Below are 13,087 nucleotides of genomic sequence, written 5' to 3'. Positions count from 1 at the left end.
ACTCGATTAGTCAATAGAATTTTCAGTAGGAATATATATTTGATAGCTGCAGCCCTAACCGAAAGCAATGATTGCAAAAGGCACGTCACGCGTTAGCTATTGCATTTAAATACAATACTATGGACACGCTGGTGGACGGAGCCGCAGCAGAAAGGAATCTCTATGCAACCCGTTGAATAACAACTAAAACACAGTGCTCATCTAAACATGAAAAAAACAAAACATGTAGGTACTATGGAACTAGGAACTTTTGAACAATTATTAATCAACAAATGGAGTTCGGAATGGCAGTAAGCAAAGTGCAATAATCGAACATCTCCTTAAGGCCGCTGGTGGTCTTAAATCCACTCTTGATTGCGATTGCCTGCAGGTGTGCGTCAGCTGGCTCCGCCCACCAGCGATCACCCAAAAAAACAACAACAGAAACCAGGAGCACAACAGTGTCTGCATCTTTAATTAGCTCCTCATAACTGTAGTTTACGAGTTCTTCAAAACAAAAACAACAAAATCACACGCCTACAAAGTTTTATAACAATCAGTTTTGTGTATTATGTTTAATCATCTCAACTGTATCAGTCCTACTGTTTACTGTTTTATGAAATCCAAATAATTTCTATTGAAAGTGTCATTAAAGCAAATTATTTAACAGTGAACTAAGACACAAATCATAGTGCTAGATATATTTTTCCTTTATCACCCTTTCCTTTTTGAAAGTATACATCTCCCATGCCTTTTAAACCCACGACGGAGACCTGTACCTCCCTGCGCACGGAACATTCTGATTGAACATGTTCTATACAATAACTCAGAGGCAGTTTTACAGGTCATTGGTGTGATGCACATGCAATCAGACATGGCTTCATGCTCTTTTGGCACACTCCCATTCAGGATTCAGGCTACATCACACGGTCAACCAGGTTACACAACAGTTTCCTTAAAATACCTTCTGGCCCACACCATGTGTGAAGGCCAGAAGGCACCTCAAGCCAGTGTAGCAGTGTGGGCTATGCTCCCCTTTCAAGAGTTAAAAGGATTTTAAAAGTGTTTTTTCGGGGGTGTCCTCGGCGGTGTAATGGATTCCTCAGCGACGCCTGTGCTATCTGTGCATTGCAGCCCTAGAGGATGTGTACAGCTCCACTTCACAATGTGGGAAATTGCTTACTGTGCCAGTGTCGACACTGAATTTCAGATTATCCTTGCTATGATTTCTTTAATTTTGTTTGGAGTGACTCTTGAAAATATGTCTGCATGGTGTCACACACAGAAGGTCCTCTGTTGCTTTATTACAACCGTGAAGACTTATTTTTAATTTTTGTGTATTCCTTTGGCATGTTTTCTTTTTTAAGAGGTACCATTATCGCTATTTAGTTTGCTCATTTGTCAAGTCCTTGTACTTCACATATGATAATGTGTCCCAAATAAATATATTAAGTCTGAGACTCTTGTTCAGCGACTTTTTGCCCTTCTCAAGTATTTGGAGCCGTAATCAATCAAAACATTGTTTGCTGCCTAGGCAGAATAATGAAACTCAATTTCACATACAATTATTAATCAAGACGCACAATCATGTTAGTGGATGCCCTAGAAATAATTTTAAAAATGTGTCCAGGTGTAAGAGGTAGAAAAAAAATCCAATCATAAATTGATTTAAGCATCATCAGTATGCAATGTGTTATTTGTGACAGTTAAGCCGAACCTTGGTACACTTTTCTTGTTTTATTTTGCCTCTATGTTTTGCATGACATCCTACAACATTTATTCAATCATAGTGCTGTGGGACTGTGGATATCTTTATTACAGCTCAGCGAAATAAATTTGACTGTGAAAATTAATTTGGCAGTCAAGACATAGAAACGAGGATTAAGACATATCTCTGCAATGCCCTCGCCAATCATAATCAAAATTCCTCAGTGGGCAGCCATGCTTCCACTGCTCCACTGTACCTACCTGCAATGTGCTGAGCTTGATTGACTTGTGCTTGGCAGTGGTGTCGGATAGAGCTGTATGTACTCGTAGCTCAGTGTATCTTTATTATTAACTTCCTCAGTGATGGGCCAGTAAGATCTTCTTCTCTGGTGGCCTAAACACTATCAGAAAAAAACACACATTTATTTACAACTTAAAATCTTTGTTTGTTCCATGGAATTCTATTAATTTATTCCCAATCGTTTATTATCTTAGTTTTGTAGCGTACATCTGACTACACTGCTTCCATTACTTGTATGTGGATGCTATTTATTTTTTATTTTTGCCCAATCACATTTTAGGCTCTGGGGCCACGTCAATCTAATATCTACACATGGCCTAAACACGAAAAACAAAAAAACAACAAATCAGAAAAAAAAAAGTGCGTAATTTCCGGCAGCTGGGGCGCCAGAAAAAAAAAGTGAAGTAACAGAAAATTACTTTCTTGTATAAAAACGGTAATTTTCCGGCCGCCGGGACACAATAAATGCTACTATCTAGTTCATTACAGAAATTGCAGTTATTTTCACAAAAAAAAAAGTCAATTCACAAAGAAATTTATTTTTACTGTTCATTTCTCAGTAAATATAAATGTTTTTTTCTCTCTCTTTCTTTTTTTTAGGTTTTAAAGGAAGAATTTTACATTTTATTTCATTAAATAACAGACACATATTTGTCAAATTACGATACATTTGTGAACATATTTTAACAATCAATATATGTATTTCTAATGGAGTTTTTTTTGTAAAAGAACAGAAATATTGTGTGTTTCAACAGTTACAGGGATTTCATGTTATTTTACATTTGACATGTAAAATCAGAGTTTATTTTTGTAAAAAAATAAAATTCAGAAAATAATTGTAAAAAAAAAAAAAGAGTAAAATTCTGTTATTTTACAGTTTTATGTTTTGTTTTGGTTTTTACAGTGCAGAATTGAAGAGAGATTGCTTAAAACATTTGCAAAGACTGACTTTTTTACCATTTCGGTTTTCCTGACTTTTTTGGCAAGGCTAATATGGTGACCAGCGATTCACTTGAGCTGCTAACATGAGTTGCCCCTCTTCCACTATATAAGAACTGAGCTGCTGTTAGACACAATTGCAAGTTATTGCACTTGCAAGTTTGACCATGTCTATCACGGGAGTATAGCTAGCTAGCTATATCTATACCCTCAAACAATGCACGTCTTCTCTGGAAGCTACAGCTAATTAATGGAATTTTGCTTATCTAGAGGGTAAGCTGTGAAGATAAACTTGACGTGCAATAAAAAACAAGTTGACTGCAATTTGGGACTTTGGAAATCAGCATGCCTATCTTAGTTTTAATCAGCATAACATCCGACTCAACAGATTTTGTTTTCAAATTGTTCACCAATGTTACTTGATAGACCTTTATTTTGAAGTCGGCGGCATGTTTCCGTAATGCATATGACAATTGTTGCGGCTGACTTGGCCTGTCTTCCCGATGGTGCACACCAAATAAACAGCCAAGTTAAGAGGTACTCAAATTACTCAGACTCGTTTCACCCCAAACAGCCACTTATGTTGTACTCTAACTACCCTGTTTATTTTTATGGGATTTCTTTCTGCCATTAACTAAGAAATACTGGTCAAAAGCCAATGTTGCAGTATTTTCCTGTTATTTAACAGGCGCATTATTTTGACCATAAGGTGCACAACGGGTGGTACGCTGCACTTGTTCCGCGCACAAGAATGCACAGCAGCACACAAAGAAGCAAGCGATTACCAGTAAAACATCCTGATGCGAAAGATCTGTGCACAACTGTGTTCCATTTGTTTGATAACAGGATAAATAATTATACAATGGACACTTAAAATATTTGCAGCTATCCCTGCTGTTGGAATGATAAGTGCATGTTTTACATATTTATGCACGAGGCGCCACGGCGATCTTTAGTTGATTTAAAATATGCTGCCACAATACTTGGACAGGGCACTTATTTATGGACTTGTATATACACAGTAACACACAAGCATGTAGAAAATTGTATTTAAGTTGCAATCAGAGCTGGTGTTGTAAGAGGCAAAAATTCAACAAAGTATAATGTGGACATTTTTGTGTCATTCCCCTTCTTTTGCATTCAATTAAGGAATCGTTGAGCTAATTAATATAGATACTGCATATTTATTTATGTCTGCATGCTAGGTCATTACATTTAATGATGTGTTTTAAAGTCATTTTAATATCCCCACATTTCATAATCATATTTTTTTTCTAACTTTAAAACTCCCTGGGGGTATCGCTGATAGGCTCAGATGTTTTCCTGACAGAGATTATGGATAATAGTTTAATTGTATAAATTATATACAATATAATTGAGGATTCGGGGAAAGGCAAGAGAACGTGGCAATTTTTGTAGGAAACATTTAAAACTTCATTCCAATTGGGAATCTTTTACTGACACATACCAGAAAGACTAGAGAAGCACTTCTTGTTATTTTACGCTAACTCTAGGGGAAAATTCTCAAGGCACATGTTGAGAACTGCTGTTTAAACGAGTGCCTGGCTGAGGTTTAAAATGAACCAACAGTACTTTATTTTACTACAACTACAATGCTCTCAACTAAACTATTCAAATAGTGTCTAATTATTATTTATTGCATGGTAGCTCAGTTTATCTAAGCAACTCCAGTGGCAAATAAAGAGTGATGGCTTTTGCTTTGAACCCTCTCAAAAAGTCCCCATGTGAAATCACCTGCATTTGATTGAGCTTCTTGGAAAATGTTATTGGACGTATCAGGCATAGTCAGCATCGTGGGTCCATTCCTTTGATTTTATTGCCCTGGTAAAAGACACAAGCGTACACTGCGGATTTCCACACACTCTGTTTCACAATTCCACATTACAGTGACGTACTCGGGCCATTGTACAGGTCAACTCTGTTTTTCAACCGCTGAGGGTGCGATGCATGGAATTTGCAGCAAAATAAAATTTTCTGAAATGTGTATTATAGTTTATTAGAGAGGTGTTATATTATAAGATGCATGTAGGATGAAATTGGAGTGTATGCAGCAAAAGCTGTTCCACATATGTCCATGTATCATAACTAACAAATAACAAATAAAGCAAGGAGCCGTATATCTTGGTCGTTTTCTGTTTTCTAAAAACAACTTTGACTGACTGGACTGTTTGGTTAAGAGTTTTGAGGTTTGGAGAATTTGAAGATGTCTGCATATTCTGCTAAATATCACTATGGCAGCCATCTTTATTACAAAGATTGGAATCTGAATGCACATCATGTGGAATAAAAGAGGCTCTATTATGTGAATGTCAAGTTTGTCTGCAAGCCACCTGTTGTGATCATCGTCTGGCTACCTTGTTAATTTTTTTTCAGCCTTGATTTTCTGCTCACGGAATGAGGGTATGAGTATTCAACTAAAAATTGAAATTACCTGCCAATGCTGAGTTATGTTTTAGCTGAATTCTCATCATCAAATAAACATGTAACATGAACAATAGGCCACCAGTTATCACAATTTATATTTCTGTATGTTTTTCCCTCAATGTGGATGTGGGCATTTACTTGCAGAACTGCAGAAAGAACAAGGCATTTAGTTTGCATGAGGCAGGCCTTTATTTGTATTAATGCATGTATGCATAAGAGTAAAGTCAGACCTGTTTTCTTACAGCAAAGAGGTTATGCCATTTTTAGACTAGAAGATCGTTGGTTTTATTTGTTCCTTTTTTTTCCTTTTTTTTTTTACACTATATCTTAATTCAAAAGATGGGCTACATATAAGTGATGCATTTTCCATTATTCCTGTGTAGTGCATCTCTGGGTCCCGAGCTCATCTGAGATGGATTGACGCAAAGTGGATGAGTGTGCTGTGGTCTGACGAGTCCATATTTAATGGTGCTTTTTGGAAATTAAGGTTGTCGTGTCCTCCGGGCCAAAAGTTGAAAATAACTGATCAAATTGCTATTAGTGTTCAAAAGCCAGCGTCTATGATATTAGGGGGGTAATTTCCCATATTATGATAACTTGCACATTAGTGAAGGCACCATTAATACTTAAAGGTACATACAGGTTTTTGGAGCAACATACTGTATACCGCCATCCAAGCAACATGTTTTTCAGCAAGACAACGGCAAGCCACATTCTGAATATGTTACAATAGCGTGTCTTCGTAGAAGTAGTAAGATAATGTTGCGTACTAGCTCAGGGCAAAGTAGTTTTCATTGGGAAGAACAGCTTGCCTGCTACATGTTTAGAGGCCCCAAACTGACATGAACAATTCATGCTGTCTCTGGTCTTCTGCAAAGCTCGTCCACTTGCAATTAAACCAATGTTCTTTTATATTCCCCCTTGTGTCTCCTTTTATATTAGAAGGGCGATTTTTTTGCCTCATCCAGTACCGGTTTATTTTAAAATGTTCTTCTTCTTTTTTTTTTGCTTTTATTGTGTAGCTAATAGCCACTACTGTCTTCGCTGAGGCTTTGAACTCAAATGTTGCCACGGCAACTGTGCAAGAAAATGGAAAGCTAATTATTGATAGTGCCCCCAGTTTCAAGTTGAGCACACATATTTAGTAGATAAAAAGTCACCAGAGCGCAATGAAAAAAATTAGCTTGTTACATAAATTCAAGATATTTTGAGAAAAGACGCATCACAAAGCAATTATTTCTACTGCTAAAAAAGTTGGTCTGTAGTTTAGGTATGTGTTATTTATTATAACCGGCTTGAGCAAGTGAATATTAATGTAGTCATAGATTTGAATCTAAGCAGACTCAACAAAAATACAGTTATAAACAAAAACAATGGCAATTGGTTGACATTAATACTCGTACAAGTATAAATTATAATCAAAGTGGTGGATGGAGCTGACAGCGGGAAAAAAATACACAAATAATAGAACAATGTCCTTGGAGTCTAAACTACACAAGCATAGCAATTGCTAGAACACATAAATCACAAAAATACGCACGTGCACTATGAAATGACAGTGAGTCATCTCTTTTTAGAAAGGTTCCAAAGCATTTTCATGTTGTTCATTTACATTAACAAATAACAATTTAAAAATGTGCTTAAAAAAATCATAATTAACTGAAACAATATTTTCTGTTTGCAAAACTAATTAAATGTCCATTGTTTTCATCTCTGTCAATTAAATTCATGCATAAGCTTTTGGGGTTAGTGCTAAATGTATTTATTTCGGCTCAGCCGCTTTTACGGCAGCTTTATGGCCCCACGGCGCATCTAGGTTGTAACAGTCGGAATGTAGTTCACTTAGGGCCATATTCTTTGTCCTTTTTTATATTCTCCCGTCCAGATCTCTAACACACCCACCACGCGTAAACCGTGACTACACATGGAAACACCAAAGAGGCAAGATTTACGGGCAATTGATGCTGGCTTCAAACCATGGAAGCGTGGATTTTTCCTGAGACTTGTCTTATTTCCATCTGCGCACTAAATTAAAAAATAGTTTATAGAGTGGATGTGTAGTTGGCCAGTTGGGATGTGCGGACCGCTCTGACGTCAATACTGGGCTTTATATTAAATACATGTTTGGCGGTGCATCAATATAAAAAAAGTGGGTGTGATCTACTGCACAGGGATCACCTGTCCTAAGGATCCTTCAAACTAATTACATGTATGTCTTCATGTCAGACCGTCCCACTTATGACACTATTTGTACTATTTGGGTTTGTTAGGTTGAAAGAAATGCACACTCACCAGACAAAAAGTCCTATTGTTGCCCCACCCCAATCCTAGAATAGTGATTAACCAGCCGTGACTCCCATCACACAGGAGTCACCTGTCCCAATGGGCCTTCCAGCTGTCAGTTGGTGCTGACTATTGTTCTCTTATGCCAGGCTCAAACTACGTGACTTTTTTGTCTTTCACAACAGTCACGCTGTGATTACCTGATAAATTTGCTCTCCGCCTCTGCACTGGTTGTCGGGAAGGCGGAACAAAAAAAGAGGCAGGACAGGGAGTGTTTGCATGAATGGAGCGTGTGGGACAAGTGCGGCCGTACGTGCCGTGCCTACACACCCAGGAGCAATTGTAACCAACTCCTCCTATTCATAAGTCCTACGACCAGAACAGGAAGATGGCACATTATTACTTTGCCCTTGTTGTTTTCAATCTGTATCGCTTTGGTATTGTAGTCTGCCTTTGTTGGAATGTTTTTGTTTTTTCTTGCAATAAGTTCCAGTGATTTTCTTGTAGTACTCCCAATTTTTACTCCTTACTTATTAGTAGCTGTTCACTGTTCACACTGTTAACCACACCAGCATCTACCAAAATTCAATTTGCTTCTTCCTCTGGTCGTTGAATCGGTGGAGGCTGATGTCTGTGGAGCTCACTCTGCTTCATCTATCCTTCCTTCCTTTCCTCAGTCTTTCCTTTGGTCTCTTGAGGTCTCCCTAATTTGTTGGAATTTAGATGTTTCTGGGGTTGGTGAAAGATTCTGGTTGGTAACCCGATAGGTAGTAGGTGATGTCTAATCGGTGCTGGATTTCACTTTTCTTTCTTTTCTTTGATCCTTCCTCGGGTCTCCTGACGGCCTCACGACTCTGGCTGGATTCTGAAGTATTCGGTTTAGGTGAACGGCATGGGATTTTTAATAGGTTTTAGGTGAATTAATGAGCACATGCACATACAAAAAAAGAAAAAGAGAAAAAAGAGAGAGAGAGCATTGATGATGACATGTCAAATCGGTAAGATTACCGAATGAACAATACTGAGCTCTCTCAGCAAAAAACACGTAACTGTTCACTTATCCTCCTACTACTATCCTCCTACTCCTACTGACTAGATGAGGCCTCGTGAAGCCTTGCAGCACATTGGCCAAATGTATTGATACTGTGTTAATACTGTGTCACTCTATTGCTCTTGACCTGTTGGATCTTATACATCATTGCATTGCAGGCAACTTATGTAGGCCTACAATATTTTTTTGAGGTATGTTTGTATTATTAATCTAATAGTCTTAATCTAAGTTTGAAATATATTTTAAATATCCATTCTAGAAATAATGTCAACGTGTTATAATGTGAAAATCAGAATGAAAGTGACTGTGAACTGATATTGCGTATGTACTTGTTTTTGAGGCACATAGTTTAAAAAAATTGTTTTTTTTTATATAAATGTTTATTTAAAAGGTTTTTCTAGTGTTTTGGCAGTCGGTGATGACTTTTTTTTTGTTTTCAGCAATTTCTCTAGCTTGGAAAACACTCTTTCACAGGTCATCGATGAGACTGGTTGTGCCTAAAAACAGTGCAGACAGCCAAGGTCTATATACTGTATGTTTTGATTAAATATTAAAGTAATTACATATTTCAACTACTTATCTAAACATTTTCTATGCAAACAGTTCTGTTTGGTAAAATATTTGGTGGCACATAATGGAGGCTTGATGTTAAAAAAAATGACATACCCATATATATATTGCGCTCTGCCTTAACCTTGAGTATAGTATTATTTTATAACTTTTGACAGTTCAGCTGAACAAACTGAACATTTAGCCTTTAGAAAATCCGAAAATAAAATTAATACTTTAAAATGGATTTTAATTCTGAAGATCAAGCAGACACTAAGAGGAACAGGATGAAAAAGGAAAATTAAAACAAATATCTTATTTATTATTTTTTTTTTTTTGTTTTTTAAAGAGCTCAGTATTGTTCATTCGGTAATGTCATCATCATTGCTCTTTTTTTATATATATATATATATATATATATATATATATATATATATATACTTCTTTTTTTTGTATGTGTATGTGCGTGCGTGCGTGTGTGCGTGCGTGCGTGTATTTGTTAGCTGACCAAAAACCTATTAGAAAAAAAATCCCATACCGTTCACCTAAACCAAACACCGCCGTCAGGAGACCCAAGGGGACCAAAAAAGGAAAGTGAAATCCAGCACCGACCAGACACCACACACCGGGCCACCCACCAGAATTCTTCCCCAACCCCAGAAACATCTAAATTCCAACAAATCCAAAAAAAAAATACAAATCAGGGAGACCGAAGGAGACTGAGGAAAGGAAGGAAGGACAGACAAATATCTTATTTTCTGCTTTCGGGCTCCCTATGGAAGTGGCTTGGAGGGAAGAATTGTGACACAAGGTTTTACTTTTAAGAGCTGGACACTATAAAATACTATTTGTACTTTTAGTTTTCTCCTTTTTCCTACTAATTAGTAGTGCCCTCTTGTACTTTGTGAACATTCCTTATCTACTCATAAGAATAGGACATTTTCTTGAAACTTTTTTGGGGAATAAAACCATATTAATATCTTCCATGCTCTCTTAGTCTCCTCGTGGTTGTAGCATCATAGACAATGGATGTTCTCAACTAAAAAAAACAACCCATCAAATGGTTTAGCATAATGCAAAAGGAATAAAAGGATGGAAAGTATAAATTAAGTGAACGTTGATAGAGCTGTTGTATCAGGCTGCCGAGTCTTATACAAAGACTCAAAATTGGCTGCATCCGTGAAAGCTAATGATGGTAATGAGCTCAGAACTAATTGACTGGTAACCTGTCAAGGGTGCAGCCTACCTTCCCTTCATGCTCCATCCAACTTCGAAAGGATCAGGGATTTAAAAAAAAGGAATCATGCTTTCTTTCTTTTTTTTCCTCCCTCGCCATGATGCCCGTCACGGTGCTTTGTGCATCTGACGTGTGCTTGCTCTTTCTCCTCGGTGCAGGGGAAGCTCTAAACGCATTTCCTAGCGTTGAGTTAATCATGAGCAAATTAGAGGTGGAGATTCAACAACATTTAATGTCCAACCACAACATATATACGAGTGCTTGAGCACGCTGCTCATCTGCTGCTATTTTATGATGAAAGGAAGGTCACCAAGAGTTTATTACAACACTTTATTGAATTGCTTCCCAAGACTTCCTCGCATAAACCACGGGTAACAGTAAGATAATAGCTATACTATATTGAGTTTACAGAGTGTGTGCATGTGTATATGTGGCCTTTGTAGACATGCAGTAAGCGCCTTCACTTCACTTCTATTTACAGCCAGGAAGTATGACAGCGGTGAATATCTTAACATCACTGGCATCACAAGGGACCAAGCTGGAGACTATGAATGCAGCGCTTTAAATGACATCGCCTCTCCTGACACCAAAACAGTAAAAGTCACAGTCAACTGTAAGTACACTCGTTCATTCTCTACATGCCTCACACTGGCCTTTCAGACTTATAAAAGACGCAGACGCCAACCTTCACTGATAGCAGTGCCGTGTCCCTGATGATGCACCTCCAGAAACTGCACCTTCCAAAAGTTGCAGAAGAAGTGGAATGCTTAGTGTTTCTTAATATTTAATGTGATAAGTCCCTTTTTGTCTGTGCATATAGGTGATTAATTCACGCTAAGGGAAGGCCTGACTGTTCCAAGCGCTATTCCATTATGCAGTTAATGAGTCTTCCAAAAGTGTGAGGAGACAGTAATGAGGAGCCTTGACATTAATGAATGATACTGGGCTTTAGCTGCTGTGGTCACAGAAAAAGCACAACTAAGAGGCGTGAGAGGGAATGATACCATTGTCTTTCTTTTTAATAGTGCTCCTACTTTTATCCTTATGGGCTTTTGCCAAAAAAAGCCTGTGCACAGGAGTTTTCTGTTTTAAGTGCTAGCAAAATTTTAATATAGCCTCACTTCACTAATCCCTCCCACCCTCTGGTCTTTGACCAAAGCCATGCCCTTTACTAGCATGTGCATGCAGAAGACGTGCACTGTCTGTAACGTGCGCTTCAAACAAGCCTACCAAAGCCACGGATGCTACGTTAGTGTAGTGGTGCAATGGATCACCACAGTTCGGGCCACACATGATACGCGGATTGAGATCATTTTTTTAATTTGGTAACATACTTATAACGTAACAAAAAGGCTAACTTCAAAATAGCTAACCAAATAATACATTGACAGCAATGAAATAGTCTTAGTAAGCTTTTATTTTTAAGTTGGCCCATGTGGTGGCGTTATGGCTAGCTTGACTTCTTATTCTGATATTTCGGCTTAGTCCACAGTTTTTATTGCCATTTAATAGTTGCTATTAACACAATGCCATCCCAAAATCATATTCAATCGCTAATTTAGGTCGCTATTAAATTGCTAGTTAGTAACACCGTCATTGTATGATACAGAAGAAGTCTGTGGCGTCAGCTAGCTGCGAGTAACGACAAGCAAGTAGTCCAATGATTGTTGCTTGGCTTTCTTTACTTATTTTTCAATGATGTGGGCATAAGCTAGTTTGTAGTACACTCTGCATGTTTAAAGGAAGAGGATGTGTGTGAAATTGCACTTTGAGGTCTTTTTCATTCATTTTTTATATATATATATATATATATATATATATATATATAAAACAAGATAAATAATTTATTCTATAAAACACTTTTGCCCATTCAATAGTTTAAAAAAAACTGTATAAGGCAGCATACCTCATTTTTGACCAGTTTGCAAGAGTTTTAACTTGAGTTTGGGGAAATTATGTCACCATTATATAGTTTTCATTATGACCACAATATTGAGCCGTGCAATGTACAGTAGAGCCTATGTGTTGTACGTTTGCCAGCTCGTTGTTACGGACACTTTGGCTCCGGCTTCATTATGACATTACGTCTTGTGGCCATTATTTCTGTGTAATGCCTGCCACTAATGAGCTGGGTCTGAATGGGATTTTATATCCATGCTATTTAAACCTCTGCTGAGACACGGGTTCAAGGATGAAAAGCTGTTACAGTACCATTGTGCTATCCTCCAAAAAATATATTCAAGTAATGCGTGTCATCGTCTGAGGGCACATTTTCATGCGACAAGCATAAGACTTCTCCATTCAAAATGAGTGAACCGATGAGGAAGACGCTTCTGTCAGACAAAGTCACCACTGCTTGAGCACCAGAGTCATACGTTGAGTGGGAGTAAGCTGTCGTTCGTCAAGTGTTAAGGCAGTGTTTCCTGCCCTGAGTTATCAGGCGCTGACAGATCGTCAGAGCGTTCCTGTCACTGAGCAATTGCTCATTCTTTTTTATTGATTTCTGACATAGTGGAAATTGTCCAGACCTTGTGGGTTTCTTCCTTTTGGTGATTTGTAAATTAGTCCATGGAGAATGATGCTGACGACACTATAT

General features: G+C 37.7%; 1 protein-coding gene across 2 annotated transcripts in view; it reads left to right on the top strand.

Annotated features, from left to right (window-relative positions):
* negr1 (neuronal growth regulator 1) overlaps positions 1–13,087 on the top strand; it is a 154,316-nt gene that overhangs the window by 74,746 nt on the left and 66,483 nt on the right. For both annotated transcript variants that reach the window (XM_086089000.1, XM_086089001.1), the window contains exon 4: positions 10,973–11,104. In XM_086089000.1, the coding sequence (XP_085945126.1) occupies positions 10,973–11,104 (132 nt within the window). The remainder of the gene's footprint in view (positions 1–10,972; positions 11,105–13,087) is intronic.

Source organism: Leptonotus elevatus, chromosome 11 (genome assembly GCF_054856555.1).
Source record: "Leptonotus elevatus isolate MCC_2025b chromosome 11, RoL_Lele_1.0, whole genome shotgun sequence".
Taxonomy (NCBI): domain Eukaryota; kingdom Metazoa; phylum Chordata; class Actinopteri; order Syngnathiformes; family Syngnathidae; genus Leptonotus; species Leptonotus elevatus.
The sequence above is the reverse complement of the archived record's forward strand: the minus strand, read 5'-3'. Positions and strand labels throughout refer to the sequence as shown.